The 17,827-nt window shown below is 45.1% G+C and overlaps 1 protein-coding gene across 1 annotated transcript in view; it reads left to right on the top strand.

Annotated features, from left to right (window-relative positions):
* The window catches only part of LOC120928350 (ephrin type-A receptor 6-like), a 566,085-nt gene extending 550,378 nt beyond the window's left edge, over positions 1–15,707 (top strand). Inside the window, exons 6-7 of the mRNA XM_040339448.1 lie at positions 11,319–11,377; positions 15,186–15,707. Of these exons, the coding sequence (XP_040195382.1) occupies positions 11,319–11,377; positions 15,186–15,707 (581 nt within the window). The remainder of the gene's footprint in view (positions 1–11,318; positions 11,378–15,185) is intronic.
* Positions 15,708–17,827: the final 2,120 nt, after the last annotated feature.

The raw sequence follows: 17,827 nt of genomic DNA, 5'->3' as shown, positions 1-17,827 counted from the left end.
AAAGCCCCTTTTGCACCTTTCTGATCTGGTTTGCATGTTGCATGTTAACATGTGTTACGTTGCACGCATTTTTGTGCAATAATTTGAATGGGCTGCCAACACACTAGAGCCAACCAAAATCCATATCAGCACTACTTTCCCTGCACAGCATACAACAGCACAGGTGCATTGTATTAGTGCGTTAGGTTGCTATTTAAAATTAATAGCACCACAATTCATGCAAGCTTGGGTTACCATGCATTGCAATAAACCTGTAGTAAAGTCCGCTTGGTGGTTTTTACCTACAGGTGAGCTTATAATAAGGCTTACCTGTAGGCAAAATGTATATCTTCTAAACGTGCACAGTTTGGGAGATATTCACCCTATATGCATTAAAATAAAAATATCCTTGTTAAAAAAAGAGATTAAGGGATGGTGGGTTATTGGCTTTTAGCTGAATGCACATCTACACTTAAAGTGGTTGTAAATCCTTCCATATACCCAGTGAAGTCACTGGACTCAAGTGATACAGAGAGGGGTTGATTTACTAAAACTGGAGAGTGCAAAATCTGGTGCACCTCTACAGAAATCAATCAACGTCAAGGTTTTATTGTCAAGCTGAACAAGTTGAAGTTAGAAGCTGATTGGCTACCATGTACAGTTGCACCAGATTTTGTACTCTCCTGTTTTAGGAAATCAACCCCAGAGATTAAACAAATCTTCCTACATATGTTGGACCCATGTATTTGCAATCTTCGCTTCTCTACATCAATTCAAAGTGCAGAATTTATACAGCTTGTCTGAATGGTCAGAAAGCAGGGGGCGGGAAGCTGAAGTTACATTCTGCGGAGCTCAGTGAGGAGAGGTCTGAGAGGTAATTAGAGGGAAGGGACGCACACCCTTCAGACAGCACACAGGAAAAGAGTCAAGACTGTCAATCAGCTGGTGCTCTCTCCCCTGTCACCTTTTTTCTTTTGGTGTCAGCAAAAATTGTCAGAAGTGATTATTGCCGATAGCAGAGGAAAGAGGCAGCAGACAGAAATTACACATAGTGCTCTTAATTGAGACAAGTACACACTATATAGGGATATGCTTTGTTCATATTTCATGTCTGAGGTTTACAAACACTTTAAAGAAAATAGATAACACAGTGAAGCTGTAAATGCAAGGAGCACAAAAGATTTGTAGAACCTAGTCTGTCTTGGTATTTATTCTGGTAGACATAGAGAGAAGACCATGAGAAAGTACAATTCTATTCCAGGCCCTGTTCCTCTATAGGGGCTGACCTGATTTCTTAGCCAGTCATCTATGTGCAATAAGAAATGGAAGAATTGAAAACTGCGCTTATAGAGACAGCTAAGTTACCAAAAAAAAAAAAATGTACCGCATTTATCGGCGTATAACACGCACAGGCGTATAACACGCACCCTAACTTTAAGAGGGAAATTTCAGGAAAAACACTTTCCACAGCCCCCTGCGTATAACACGCAGGCACAGTTTACCCTCTATTATCAGGGTAAAAAAGTGAGTGTTATACGCCAATAAATACAGTATATAAAATAATGTGGCGCTCATAATGGTGAAAATCCTAAAAAAACATATATGTATATGGACCTCGGTTTCCCAAGGTATGTGAAAACAAATTACATGAACAACAAAAAAGGTAGATGAGTAAAAAATAAGTTAAAACATATATATAAATTAAAACATTAAAAAATTATATCATATATTGAAAACTTAAAAACATTACTGAGCAAAATCAAATGAGGGTTACTCAAAGTTCATGAGCGAACATCACATGATAGTCCCTCGTGAAGAATAAGTACTGAACACTGATTATCCACCATTTATTGTAAATTCATCTTAACAGTAGCATAATAGATTTACCTATATAGGGCCAGATTCAGAGAGAACTTACGCCAACGTATCTGTTGGTACACCGCGTAAGTTCTAGGATGCGCTGTCGTATATATATGCGTCTTATTCTCAATGCAAGATACACCTGAATTTCGGCTTGATCCGACCGACGTAAGTCTCCTACGCCGTCGTATCTTGGGTGCATATTTACTCTGGCCGCTAGGGGCACTTCCGTTGATTTACGCGTCGAATATGTAAATGAGCAAGATACGCCGATTTACGAATGTACTTACGCCCGTCGCAGTAATCTACGCTGTTTACGTAAGGCGTACGTCCGGCGTAAGTTTACCCCTCATAAAGCAGGGGTAAGTCATGTTAAGGTTTGGACGTCGGAACAGCCGTCGTATTTTACGTAGTTTACGTAAGTCGTACGTGAATGGGGCCGGGGCGTAGGTTACGTTCTGAGCATGCGCACGCATGCACCGTTCGTACGGCCATTCATTTACATGGGGTCACAATTCATTTTAATACAACACGCCCACTACCTGCCTACTTTGAATTAGGCGGGCTTACGCCGGCCTATTTACGTTACACTGGCGTAAATATGGGAGCAAGTGCTTTGTGAATTCTCAGCTTGCCTCTCAATGTTACGTCGGCGTAGTGCATATGAGATGCACAACTGCCCGCTCAACGATACGCCGAGCTACCTGAATCTGGCCCATAGTGTATAAGGTAGTTTGGGTCGCAAAATAAATGTCCATATCAAAGAGTAGTTGAGTGTTGAGGGGTCACAATTAAACATTGGTTTGGTTAAATGGTCAAGTGCTTTAACCACTTCAATACCGGGCACTTTCCCCCCTTTCATGCCCATGACAATTTTTCAGCTTTCACCACTGTTGCACTTTGAATGACAATTGTGCGGTCATGCAACACTGTACCCAAAATAAATATAATTTTCTTCCCACAAACAGAGCTTTCTTTTGGTGGTATTTGATCACCTCTGCAGTTTTTATTTTTTGCGCTATAAACAAAAAAAGACTGTACATTTTGAAAAAAAAAACTGATGGGCACTGATAGGTGGCACTGATAGGCGGCACTGATGGGCACTGATAGGTGGCACTTAATAGTCAGCACTGATATGGAGCTACTGACAGGCATGACTGAGTGGCATCTGAAGGGCACTGACAGGCATTACTGATGGGGCACTGATTGTCACTTTTATGGGCACTTATTGGCACTGTTGTGGGCACTGATTGCCACTTTTATGAGCACTGGCAGGCCTTTATTATGGGGCACAGGCTGGCAGGTGATGATCATTAATTGCAAGCTGATGGGAACATCTGATGGGGGCTGCACTGATAATTAATGTCCTGGTTATTAGCGCAGACCCCCCTCTGACAGAGAGAGCTGCCGATCGACTCTTCTTGTCAGCTTGAACTGAGGAAAGCCATTTACCATCACTTCCTGGTTCACGCCATGATCAGCTGTGATTGGCCACAGCTGATCACATGGTATGAAGCCTCTGTCAGAGGTTTCATACCACGATTGGAGTTGCAGTGTGTCAGACTGACACACAGCACCTCTGATTGCTGCGCTTCGGCTTTTTATCCTGATCACATCATAGGATGTCCGATCAAGATAACTAAACCACTTTGCCATCATCATATTGCTATATGGCGGGCGGCAAGAGGTTAAAGTAAATGTAAACCCTAATCGGATGATGTTTTTTTACGTTTTTCAGAACCTGAAAAATTATGTGAAGCCCACACACGATCATTTTAAATGACGTTTTTGAAAAAATCATGATCGTGTGTACGCGGCATTAGTGCTGCTGAATTTCCTACAACCAATTCCTCTCTCTCGCTGCACTGCAGAAATGGTTCCATTGCATTTTTTCAGGGTGGGCTTCATGACAGTCGCATGCCTGTGTAATGTGGGTTAAACAAAATCTTTGTAGTCTTCAATGGAAACCCATGTGACAATTAGGAAACAGAACATTGTCACTCCACACCAGGAAGTGTCAGAACGAGGACCTTCAAAGTATAGCTCCCAACTTTTTGAGATGGGAATGAGGGACACCTATCACCAAAAGTATGCAGGCGTAGGACACACCCCATTGCCACGCCCCCTTAAAGTGCCTTTTTTACCACTTCTACTCCTTTATATTGGCTTTTGGAATTTACAAATGCAGCAATTTAGAAATCAGATTAAAGGTTTGCCCCTGGAAAACACTTTTTGATAGTTACAAAGTAAATTTTGATACAACTATATAGATCCGACCAAAATTAGGGACAAATGAGGAGGAAAGAGGGACATTGCTCCAAATCGGGGACAGTCCCTCAAAATCGGGGACAGTTGGGAGCTATGTCAAAGCCAAATCACCAGGTACTATTTTAATAAAAGCTGAAGATTTAAAAATATTGAAAACTACGTATGAAAATACAATTTATAGAGTATATGAAATTTTAGTGACTGGGTTCATATATATTTTAATAGGGCTGAGAACTATTGATGTACTCCACAAGCTCCATTTTTCTCTTCCAGCAAGATACCCTTGCCAAAGCTTCCACTTCCTCCCTACGGTTATAAAATGAAAATAGGGTGTCATGCTCCCTCTCTGGCGGGTTTGTCAAAAAGTAAAATAAAATAGTAACTCTAAAATCCTGCAGAGAGTAAGACATCCTCCTAAGAGGCTCCCCGATGTGCGAAAGTGAAGTAAAGCATTATAAGAGGAAAACTGAACCTGAAATGGAATAAAAATCATTATTGTCCTTCCCCTACCGGAATATCAGTTTTTCAATAGCAGCCAGTATAAGATTTTTGTACAGACTTTTTCTTATTATTTGAAGACTGCGGGTTAGAAAAATCTGAGATTGAGATAGCATCATTTTAATGATAATAAGGGATATCCTTCCCTTCTAATGAGAATCTGCTAAACTGCCTAAACCATCTGGGAAGAAGAAATAGAGGTATTCTCGAAGTTACCTAAAATACTTTATTTTTATTTTTTGATAGAAGATGTGAATGTACATCTAACAGCATCCCCAGCTATCTCACTGGAAAAGAAGAAATCATACTTAACAAAGCAGAACTTTACCTATAACAGCTTGATGAAAAATAATGTTCTTTAGCAAGGAACATAGGGCCAAATCCTCAGCCAGCGGGCGTAACGTAATTTTTCCTATTTAAGTTACACCGCCGCAAAATTTCTACCTAAGTGCCCGATCCACAAAGCACTTACCTAGAAATTTTGAGCGGTGTAACTTAAATCCGGCCGGCGCAAGGCGTTCCTCTTCTCCAGGGGGTGATTCCCATTTAAATGAGGCGCGCTCCCGCGCCGGCCGTACTGCGCATGCTCGTGACGTCATTTTCCAGACGTGCATAGCGCGAAATTACGTTACGTCGGGCTTTGTGGATTGCGACGGGACAATAAAGTTGCGTCGGGTAAATATAAAGATACGGCGCCAAAAAAAAAAGTTAAAATTAAAAAAAAAAACGTCGCTAGCAAGAAAGGTCTGTTTTTACAAGGTGTAAACAGTTTACACCTTGTAAAAGCAGCCCTAATTTTGCGTTTGCAAAATAAAACTTACGGAGAAAAAACGTAGCTTCATGGACCTCCGTAAGTCCTAATTTGCATACCCAAGGCGGCATTTCGATGCAAAATGGCCCCAGCGGCGGATGCGGTACTGCATCCTAAGATCCGACAGTGTAATTCAATTACACATGTCGGATCTTCGTCCTAACTATGGGAAACTGATTCTGTGGATCAGTTCCATAGTTAGGACCAGGGATACGACGGAGTAACAGCAGTTACTCCGTCGTATCTCTTTTAAGGATTAGGCCCATACATTCCACATTAATAATTATGCTACCAAAATTAGTGTGTGCTGTACATTGCCTCCAGCATTGTTCCTGCTTCTTGCTGGAGGCTGCCATTTTGCTGAAGTCCAGAGCCCCTGAACAGCAGTAAATCATGAAGCAGAACTAAACCCATCCATTTAACGGTTTAAATAAACAGTTACATTCCTGGAATGCCAGGATTGCTAACTGTCACATTTGCTTGTGTCCTCAACCAAACTGTCAAACCATCAAATGGCTGGTGTCATAACCGATCACATGTGCTGCACCATGGCAGTTGCAGTTTAAACAGAAGCAGATTCCTTGGCTGTAAAGGACAGGAGGGTTTAATTCTGCTTTAAAGTGGATGTAAACCCTCACATATACCCAGTGAAGCGAACAGCCTCAGTTGATATTCAGGGATAAAACAAATCTCCTTACATAAGTTTTACATGTACAGTATCTCACAAAAGTGAGTACACCCCTCACATTTTTGTAAATATTTTATTATATCTTTTCATGTGACAACATTGAAGAAATTACACTTTCCTACAATGTAAAGTAGTGAGTGTACAGCTTGTATAATAGAGTAAAATCACTGGCAACAAAAGTGAGTACACCCCTAAGTGCTTATAACACTAGGCCTTCTTCCCTTATCTGAAATTGATAAAATAAGATAATGAAAAATCATACCTTACCCCTGGCTTCTGTACTTTTGGGCGAACAGTTTGAGCTGAGCAAAAGTTTACCTGTTCCTGAACACCTGATTTTCAGGATGCTCAGCGGGATGTTCAATCATTGAGCTCCCCCACAATGCACTGTGTGCTGCACAATGCATCCTAAGCCCTGATTGGGCAAAGCTTAGTCATCAGCTGTCAATGGGCTTCCCACTCTGACAGCTGAATGAAAAAAAAAAAAAAACATTGCCGGCAATAGAAAAATTTGAAAAAAAGCCCTTTGGGTCTGGTATGGATTTTAAGGGGAACCCCATGGCAATTTTTTTTTTTAAATGGCGTAAGGTCCCCCCCTAAATCCATACAAGACTTTTATCCAAGCATGCAGCCCAGGCCAGGAAAGCGGGGACGAGCGAGCACCCCCCTCCCCCTTAAACCATACCAGGCCCCATGTTCTGAAAATAGAGGGGTACTGCTCCAGAGCACCTTTTTACCATGTTAAAGGGGATCAATGGCCTCTTCCCCACAACCCTGGGCTGTGGTATGTAAATGAGCATGAGGTACATAGTACCCCTACCCCTTCACCAATAAAGTGTCAAAAAGAAATAAAAGGACACAGAATTTTTGACAGTTCCTTTATTAAAAATAAAAAAAAGATGTCTCTCGATGTAGATCTTATGTCAATCACGCCACCGCCGGACCCTTGAAAAAAAAATGCTCTGTCCGTGACGAAGGCTAGCCACCATCTGCCTGCTCTGCCATCTGACAGTTCTTAAATAGGTAAGGGGCTCGACCACCTGTTGACATCATATGGTGGCACCACCCCATGTGACATCACCAACCCAGCATGTACCGATCAGTGATGTCACACGTGGGCAGTACCACCAGGTGATGTCAACAGGTAATACGCAGTCTCATCTCCTGGGCTGGCATTGGACAACTGTTTTGTCTATCAAAGGAGGCGGGACTTTGTATTTAAGAGGCTGCAGAGTAAATAGGAGATAATCCTGTACTGTATGTAATCTGTTGGTGCTCGTCCCGGCCCCTCCCTGTGCCCTCCAAGGCTGCAGATGGGCATAGATCAGGTTGCACTAATGGCAATAGTGAGGATGCATTCATGTCAATGGTGAGGCTGCATTCAGGGGCTACATTCATAGCAATGTTGAGGCTGCATTCATGGCAATGGTGAGGCTGCAGATGGGAACTTCCCTCCTGAAGGTGTGTGTTATACGCGATAAATACGGTATATCCAAATAACACGCCAAAGCTCAGCTCTTCAACACACACAGCCACAATGGCAAGAGAGTTCTTGTTGGGCAGTGTATTTGTTCATTTGCATTTAATTTTAATGGTTCAAAGAATGTCAGGCAAAACGGTTGGCCCTCACGCATGTTCACTTCATAAAATCTGGCCCTCCTTGAAAAAAGTTTGGACACCCCTGGTTTAGACTGTCAAATACAGTACAAGCGTACAAAAACAAAAGGTTTAAGGTAAGATGCATAATTAAGGACCACATATGAGGCATAAAAGACTGCTGAAGTTACTAAAGAGGAGCAAACAAGTTATTATAATGCTACTAATGGTCTTTGGATACAGGGGAGGTTGTAGCCCATGTGAAGAAGGAGTTTTTTCAGCCTGTTTGGAGCCTTGGGCTGTTGGTCACTTTGCCCCGCCAATACTAGCTCTGATAACAGAAGCAAAATAGTGGCTTATTATTATTTATTCTTATTAATACATTATTTGTTTATTATATACAAATTGGGCATCTGGAACATCTCTACATTGTTTCTAGACAAAGTGTATGGGATTTTATATAGCAGAAGTTTGCAGGCCCTCACAACCCCTTTAGGAGGTGTATGTAAAGTGACATCTTTGGAGAGCTTCATGCAGCTAGGAGCCAATAGTATATTTATTGTAGGTATTTTTATAGTGTTAACAATTAACATAGTACTATAAATTCATATCAGTTCCTGCCCTCAAGGAGCTTACAATCTAAAGTCCCTACCCCCATGCATTCATACAGATACGTAGGTACACTAGGGCCGACTTAAAGGGGAGTTCAGGTGTTTTTAATGTTTATAAAAAAGTGTAGCTGCTGGCTTTTAATAAACATGCACTCACCTGCCTCCATGGTCCAGCAACGCGCTGGCAGGAGCTCTGCTCCTCTTCCCCCCTCTCCGGCCGGCGTCCTCATTGCTAGTGTGGGCACCCGGCCGTGACAGGTTTCGGCTTCACGGCTGGGCACTCACTGAACATGCGCGAGCGGCGCTGCGCACTGTGATTGGTCAGGCGATCGCCTGGAACCTGTCACGTGTCCCAGGCGATCACTTACAGGAAGGGGGCCGCCAAAAGGCGATATGACGTATCGCCTAGTGGTCCCTGGGCGGAAGGAAGATGTGGGACAGGATGTCCCACTCCTCCTGAAGACCTCACTTCCCCCCCCCCCCCCAAAAAAAAGATTACATGCCAAATGTGGCATGTAAGGGGGCAAGGAGTGGATTAAAGCGGAAGTTTCACTTTTGGGTGGGAACTCCGCTTTAACTTCTAGCATATCTTTGGAGTGTGAGAAGGAAACTTCATAAGTACAGGAAAGAACAAGCATGATCCATGCAGATAATGTCCTGCTTGGAATTTTAACTGAGGACCCCAGTGCTGCAAGGTAGAAGTGCTAACCACTAAGCCACTGTGCTACCTGGAAACTGGAATAATGTCACTGGATAACCCTAAAGGTGTCATTATTTGAAATGGCAGTAGCAATTACATCACCAGACCTGCCTTATTACCTAAATGTTGTAGCCCTGTTGTGATTTTCAGCCATTTAAGAGGATGTAGATATATATATATATATATATATTGCAGCAGGTGGAGCCAGAGAGCACAGATTTGGAGGCTGCAGTACAGAACAGACATAGAGATACATTTCTACGCAAGGGGCTGGATAACTGCATTTCCCAGGAGGCTTTGCGACAGGAGGTTCCAGGAGAGAGGGTGTCAGGAGGAAGAGTGAGGAGAGGGAGTCTGGAACAGTGACCAGGGAACACAGATCTGCATCACAGAGTGATTTAAGACAGCTTGTGTCAGAGCTGTGTGTTTGCCACTGAGACACAGGCTCTATGCAATAGTTCTTGGAGAGACTGATGTTCGTCTACTGAAACAGAGAGAGACTGTGTTTTGAGCGATCGAACTGAGGCCTGGTCGCAGGGCCGATCCAGCCACCCGGAGTAATCCAGCCTGCCCAACTGAGTGAGTACAGCTGACGGAGGTTATTGCCAGATTCCCAGACGGCCCCTAGACGATCTGAGATGTCCTGCCGGAGGCTTTAAAAGACTGCATCCATTTCACAGACGTCGGTCTGAGGAAAGAGGGACACTCGCTTCCGCAGACAACCATCTCCTTTCCCAAAGAGACATTGAAGTGGTGAGCGGCCTTTGGCCATTGCAACAAGTGTATTTCCTACAACTGTCATACATCCAGGGCCCCAACGTTGGCTAGCCTAGGACAGTACTACTGGCCAGTAGTTTAGGGTGGGGTCGATACTGCTAAGTATATAGATATATTACTGTTTCATCGCATTCAATCTAAACGTATTATCTCATTCTGTTATTAGTTGTATATATTAGAGTGGGGAGACATTAAGGGCTTTTGCTCTATCCCACAGTCATTAAATCTGTTATAAAACTTCACAAGGTGTGCTGGTGTGCTGTGGATTCATTGTTTGTGGTGTGTCACAGAGGTGAGACAGAAGACCCGATAATTCAGCGGCTCCTTCGGGTGTGAGCGCTACACGTGGGGGTGCTCGTCCGGGATTTCTTCTGATACCTCTCGCAAAGTGATAACCGCACAAACGAGCCAGCAATGGATCCAACACCGCAGCAGAGTGGTGCAAAGAACAAAATGGCCAATTAGGGCTGAGTATAGTAATGGACATTCCTGCTGACAAATGGACAGAGGAACAGATCCGTCAAGCAGTAACTTCACTAGCACCTGACCAGAAGTGTTTGTAATAGACACGAAAATAGATCAAAAAGTCTCCCATACCTATGCCCTACTAGAATGGAAGAAAGGAGTCCCAACCTGCTTCCAGGGTGATAGCATCCAGCTAGCCGGAGAAGTTAACAAGCACGGTTATTCCCTCTACTCACCTCAGCAAGTTGTCTGGAGGGACCAAGCCAGGCCATGTCAGACACAGTGGAAGTAACTACCACTTTCTGTACCAACCACTAACTACCCCCCAGCTTCCTTCTTCATGGACATAGGAAAACTGGTAGAGAGCGTTAGAAAATGTCCTCGCCATCTGTGAACTATGGCTACAGGAAGTTGAGAATTTTTTCTGGAGTGCAGCCTGTACCTCCTGGAGAAGAAGAGTATGAAACCTGATGGAACAGGCTATGCAAGCACTGGAGAATGGGATGTTCCAGAGGCTCAAAAGAAACAACGCATTACTGAAAGTCTGAAAGGCGTTGCAGCAGAAGCCATCCGAAATTGAAATTCAGTCAGGAGTCTTGTACAGCATATGGACTATCTTCGCATGCTACAAGATGAGTTTGGGCGCACAGAGAAAGCTACAGATCTAATCTTCCTATTTGAACACATGATTCAACGGGAAAATGAGCAGCTTTCCGAGTATATTCGACGACTAAAACAAAATGCTATACCAGATTGTACTAAAGAAAGGAATAGAAGCCAGGGATATGGATCAAGTTAGAATGAAACAGATCCTGAGAGGCGCTCTGAGTCCGATCCCATCTGGATCCAGTTGAAGACCTTACAAGGGGGTACCTCTTTACAATACTCTGATCTCATTAAGATGGTAAGGGAGGAAGAGGCTATCCTAGAGGAGAAAAAGAAGGGCTCAGGATTTTCATTTCCTGCTGAGGTTCGAACGCTCAATGTGTCGAATGGGAATCAGAAGTGGAGCAATTAACGGCTCAAGTTCCCAGCTGATGCAAATGCTAACCCTATTGTCTGCAGGTGTCAAGTCGCCCCTTGAAAAAGTCACTTCAGAACCAGTTCCTGAATCTACTACTCAGGTGGGTGCCTATCAAGAAACCGTCAAACATCTGCTATAATTGCGAGGAGTGGGTCATTACCAAAATACCTGTCCGAGCCCATCGAATGCAAGAGGAAGTTATCGACCGTCCAGGGAAACTACAGAGGGCCCCAGTGAGGGAGCAAACTGGGTGCCCAACTACTGAAGACTGCTCTGATTCCCAGGATAAACCAATAAGAGGCCCAAGTCTTTACCCAGAGCCTCACCTGCTACGACAAAAAGATCCCCTCCCCTGGCGTCTGGTCCTGTGTCAGAGGGAGGCAAGGCACACCACAACCTAAACACCCGAAAGGGGGAAGAAAACAACCACCACAAGCGAGGAAGAGGGCTAGAGTGCAGCCGACTGGGTCTATGCCTTCTACTACTCCGAAGAAGTTCCCTGACAGTTGATAGGCCCTTCACCCATTATCCAGTTCAAGTAGAAGGGGTTTACACAAAGGCTCTCCTCGATTCAGGTGCTCAAGTAACACTGATTACCGGACTTCTACAGAAGCATTGAAGCATTCTACCCCTGATGGAGTTAGAGGATCTCGAAATCTGGGGTATTGGGACTCAGAAGCTACCATATGATGGATGTCTACAAGTGAAGCTGGAGTTCAGTTCGGCAACTGTTGGACAACCAGGGGTCTGTGACGCCTTAGCCATTGTATGTCCCCGCCACCAGGAGCTAATCGAAGTTCTATGATTGTGGGAACAAATACTGACTTGGTGAGACGCCTCTAACTCCATCAGTGACGGAAGAGAGTTCTACTTCAGAGGAGATGCACCCGATGTTGCGGCCAATCTACCAGCGGATTATTCAAGAACAGAGGGCCCCTGCAGAAGTGGGACGGCTTTGGAGATTAGAAAGAGCAGAGAAGGTCTTACAGCCAGGAGAAATTACTAGTTTCCGGCCTCAGTCAAGTTGAATTGGTCACAACCAGGCCCCTATGTGGTCCTGGAAACTGATCCCAGAAATATGAAGAGATCTGGAGTGGAATTGGTGCCTGAGATAATATCCACCAGAGCTCTACAGCGGGCCCCGTGGGAGAGTCTCTGTAAGTGTAATGCAATGTGTCAGACTCCCCAGTGACCTTGAAGGCACGGATGCCGATTGGACAAGTGGCCACTGCCACACCCCTCTCACCCACTGAATTGATAGATGGAGTAGACAGAGAGATCCCAGCTGAACGATTTCTATCCAAAAGATGCCCCTATCTCGCCTGAGTGGAAGAAGCGAATTCAGTCTCAGCTCCTCAAGTGGCAAGATTTATTCTCCAAGGATGAGTTTGATGTGGGGGTGTGCTAGGAGCACTCAGCACCGCGTTCGCCTCCAAGATGACAAGCCCTTTCGAGAAAAGGTCACGGCGAGTCCCATTGGGAGATCTAGATGACCGTAAGGGAACAGCTGGCTGAATTGAAAGGACCAGATAATCCAAGAATCCAGGAGTCCTTATGCCTCACCCATCGTGGTAGTTCGCAAAGAAAAAAACGGTTCCATCCTTTGTGCATAGACTACCGCACACTCAACCAAAGAACCATTCCCGACCAATACACTACTTCCTCGAATAGAAGATGCCTTACAGTGTCTGTCAGGAGCAAAGTGGTTTAGTGTACTTGACCTGCGAAGTGGATATCACCAGATACCCATGCATCCTGAAGATAAAGAGAAGACTGCTTTCATCTGTCCACTGGGATTCTTTGAGTTTAATTAGAATGCCCAAGGCCTCACAGGAGCCCCAGCAACTTTCCAACGACTAATGGAAAAGACGGTGGGAGACATGCACCTGATCGAGGTACTAGTGTATCTAGATGACCTAATAGTCTTCGAAGAACATCTGGAAGAACATGAGCAGCGGTTGAAAAGGTCTTGAAAGCGGCTGCATGAAGAAGGATTTGAAACTTTCCTTAGAGAAGTGTCAGTTCTGTCTGCCTTCAGTCACGTACCTGGGACATGTGTTTCAGCAGAAGGCATATCAAACTGATCCTAAGAAGTTGGAAGCTGTGGCTTCATGGCCGAGACCTCGTAATATTACTGAACCTCCGGTCCTTCCTAGGATTCTGCTCATACTATAGGAGGTTCGTAGAGGGGTTTGCCAAGATAGCTCAGCCTCTGAACAACGCTTCTAAGAATGGAAGGAGCAGAAGATGAATCAATGTCCTTTGAGCCGGGTTCATCAGCCCACGGAACTAGGAAGCCTCGTGAATCAATCCAGGAGGAATGGACCGACCAATGTGAAAAAGCTTTCCTCCAATTGAAAGGAAGTCTAACACAGGCTCCTGTCCTTGCCTACGCTGATCCTGCCAAGCCTTATGAACTACATGTGGATGCTAGCAGAGAAGGGCTAGGAGGAGTACTATACCAGGAATATGATGGCCTCCCTGAGACCGGTGGCATATGTGAGTCGGGGTCTCACCCCTTCTGAGAAGAATTACCCCCACTCACAAGTTGGAGTTCCTGGCCTTGAAGTGGACAGTGGTGGACAAACTAAAAGACTACCTGTACGGGGCCAATTTTCGTGGTCAGAACTGACAACAACCCACTCACCTTACATTCTCACTACGGCCAAACTGGATGCCACTGGGCACCGTGGTTGGCTGCCCTGTCAGGATTCCGCTTCAGCCTCAAATATCGCCCTGGGGTCAATAACCAAGACGCGGATGCCTTATCTAGGAGACCCTATAGCACAGGGGTCCCAGAAACAGAGTGGACTCATTTGACCCCAGATGGAGTTCAAGCCCTATGCCAAGGGGTGGAGTGCCGAACCAAAGGAATGATTGGAGCAGAGGCCATAGGAGTCATGGCTGCCGGTGTCCCTAAAATGTATTGTAACCCTACACAGCTGAGGAGTGAGGGCCTGCCTACTTTCACGAAGAAGGACCTGAGAGTAGATCAGGCGGAAGATCCTTTGATCGGGTTAACTCTGAGAGCAATGAAAGCGGGTCAAAGAGGGCTCCTACTAACCGATTCACCAAAAGAGGCTCGTCTGGTCCACAAAGAGTGGGAACGGTTGAAACTGCTAGACGGGGTGGTCTACCGAAGGGGCCCCTCGGATGACTTAGAAGAAAAGCAGCAGTTGTTCCTCCCAGAGAAGCATAGAGAAAATGTGCTGAAAGCTTTGCATGATGACCATGGTCACTTAGGAGCAGAGAGAACTTTTAAACTGGTCCGAGACAGATTCTATTGGCCCTGCATGAGATCCGAAGTTGAAAGCTACTGCCATTCCTGTCTAAGATGTATCCAGAGGAAAACTTTACCTTCTAGGACTGCTCCAATGAGCCATCTGCAGAGTCAAGGGCCTATGGACCTGGTGTGCATTGACTTCCTGTGCTTAGAGCCTGACACTAGTGGACAGGGAAATATCCTAGTGGTGACAGACCACTTTACCCGTTATGCTCAAGCTTTTCCAACCAAAGATCAACGTGCTCCTACTGTAGCCAAAGTCCTAGTAGAAAAGTTCTTTGTTCATTATGGTCTACCTCAGAGGATCCATTCTGATCAAGGCAGAGACTTTGAAAGTCGACTCATCAGGCAGCTCTTGGATCTATTGGGGATTCAGAAGTCAAGAACCTCCCCCTATCACCCCCAGGGTGATGCACAACCGGAGAGATTCAATCGGACTCTACTCAATATGTTGGGAACACTGTCGATCAGGGAGAAACAGCACTGGAGTCGGCATATCTCTACCATTGTGCATGCTTACAATAGCACAGAAAGTGATGTTACAGGATACTCACCGTACCGCCTCATGTTTGGAAGAGAAGCCCGATTACCAGTAGATTTAGCTTTTGGCCTCTCCCTTGACCAGACGTCTATTGCCTCTCACCAGGGTTATGTGGATAGACTGAGGAGAAACCTGGCTTCTGCATTTGAGAAGGCCCGTTTGACATCCGGGAGTAGAGAACAAAGAAACAAACGGAACTATGACTTGAGGGTTCGGGTACAGGATTTACAGCCAGGTGATCGAGTTCTATTAAGAAATTTGGGTGCTTCGGCCAGGCACAAACTAGCTGATAGATGGAGTTCTCAGATCTACATCGTCTGTAAACAATTGCCTGACCTGCCAGTGTACCAGATTCGACCAGAGGGAAAGACCGGGCCACTGAAGAATTGGCATCGGAATCATCTCCTACCTCTGAATGAAGCTGTGCGGGTACCAGATAGAGATGAGTCTCCTTCACCCATTCCATCCACTTCCCGTCAAGCACCTGTTACTCGGTCCCAACAGCCACCTTCTACAAGAGAAAGTGAGGACGACAGCGATGAGGAAGATGTGTGTCCGAGTTGGATGTGGCCATCTGAACCTATGGATGTTCATCCAACTATATGACTCCTGAGCCGGATTTGAGCAATCTGAGACCAGATGCCCCTGAATTTGTGCCTCAAGCAAACGAGGATAATTCTGTACCCTCTCAAGTAGAAAGTCTCTTGCCGGAAACCTCAGTGCTAGAAGATACCCCTGTTGAGCCAGTTGAAAAGGAAACTGAATTCCCTCAGTTAACACAGCAAGTAGAAGAGGACTTAGCAGATGAAGGCCCATCCGGGTTTTTAGAATCAAGGTCCAAACGACTGGTGCGACCTCCTCAGAGACTCACTTATGACTCACCAGGGAACAGCACAGAGGAAGCTATCACTACTGTACGCAGATCACCCAAAGTGTCCACCCTAACCACAAAGGTATCAAAGGACTTGTGTCCAATCCCGACCATCAGCACACCTTGGTGGAGTGTTCCTCTGCCCCCTCCACTTGCTAGACGTTGTCATAGACTGCATCTATCTATGCGCAGTAAAGGTATTCAGATGGTCTAGTATAAACTTTATATGTGCCTTTCATACTATATATTGTCTGTAGAACTTACAAATACAGTTTACCCTTTGGGGGGGACCCCAAAGACTTTAAGTAGGGGGAGAATGTAGCCCTGTTGTGATTTTCAGCCATTTAAGAGGATGTAGATATATATATATATTGCAGCAGGTGGAGCCAGAGAGCACAGATTTGGAGGCTGCAGTACAGAACAGACATAGAGATACATTTCTACAGCAAGGGGCTGGATAACTGCATTTCCCAGGAGGCTTTGCGACAGGAGGTTCCAGGAGAGAGGGGAGTCAGGAGGAAGAGTGAGGAGAGGGAGTCTGGAACAGTGACCAGGGAACACAGATCTGCATCACAGAGTGATTTAAGACAGCTTGTGTCAGAGCTGTGTGTTTGCCACTGAGACACAGGCTCTATGCAATAGTTCTTGGAGAGACTGATGTTCGTCTACTGAAACAGAGAGAGACTGTGTTTTGAGCGATCGAACTGAGGCCTGGTCGCAGGGCCGATCCAGCCACCGGAGTAATCCAGCCTGCCCAACTGAGTGAGTACAGCTGACGGAGGTTATTGCCAGATTCCCCAGACGGCCCCTAGACGATCTGAGATGTCCTGCCGGAGGCTTTAAAAGACTGCATCCATTTCACAGACGTCGGTCTGAGGAAAGAGGGACACTCGCTTCCGCAGACAACCATCCTCCTTTCCCAAAGAGACATTGGAAGTGGTGAGCGGCCTTTGGCCATTGCAACAAGTGTATTTCCTACAACTGTCATACATCCAGGGCCCCAACGTTGGCTAGCCTAGGACAGTACTACTGGCCAGTAGTTTAGGGTGGGGTCGATACTGCTAAGTATATAGATATATTACTGTTCATCGCATTCAATCTAAACGTATTATCTCATTCTGTTATTAGTTGTATTATATTAGAGTGGGGAGACATTAAGGGCTTTTGCTCTATCCCACAGTCATTAAATCTGTTATAAAACTTCACAAGGTGTGCTGGTGTGCTGTGGATTCATTGTTTGTGGTGTGTCACAGAGGTGAGACAGAAGACCCGATAATTCAGCGGCTCCTTCGGGGGTGAGCGCTAGACATATATTTAGTTTTGTGCATCAGTAGCACATTTCTGAATTAGTCAAGTCTAGACTGCCCATTCTGGCACTTGTCAAAAGGAAAACCATATCTGAGAGGCTGTATCCTATGTGCTTCTGTAAAATGGGACATTTCCTCACAGCCTGTGCTCTGTTCCATACTTTGCCCTAAATGCTGTAATTAGTAGACTGGGGAGCAAACATATACACATTAGTACGCAGTTGGACTATATGGCAATTGCTCGCACAGCTAAGTGTGAGCTGGTAACAATTATACACCAGAGCTACTTTTTAGCTCTGGTCTGTCAGTGATACCGGTCATGTTTAGTGAGGTGAAAGCATTTCCTGTTCATGTGTTTGTAGGATGAGGCCATGCAGCAAATAAGATCACAATAGGTTGTCAAGTACATCAAAGTTAATATTGTGCGGATAATTGAGAACTTCAACCCGCGGCCACAAATTACTGCAGCTCTTTCCTGTCTGAGCAGATACTTTGTTGTAGCTGATTCTGCTTTGTATGCATCTCTACCCCTCTTCTGTCTTCCTGTA

Source organism: Rana temporaria, chromosome 2 (assembly GCF_905171775.1).
Source record: "Rana temporaria chromosome 2, aRanTem1.1, whole genome shotgun sequence".
Taxonomy (NCBI): Eukaryota; Metazoa; Chordata; class Amphibia; order Anura; family Ranidae; genus Rana; species Rana temporaria.
The sequence above is the reverse complement of the archived record's forward strand: the minus strand, read 5'-3'. Positions and strand labels throughout refer to the sequence as shown.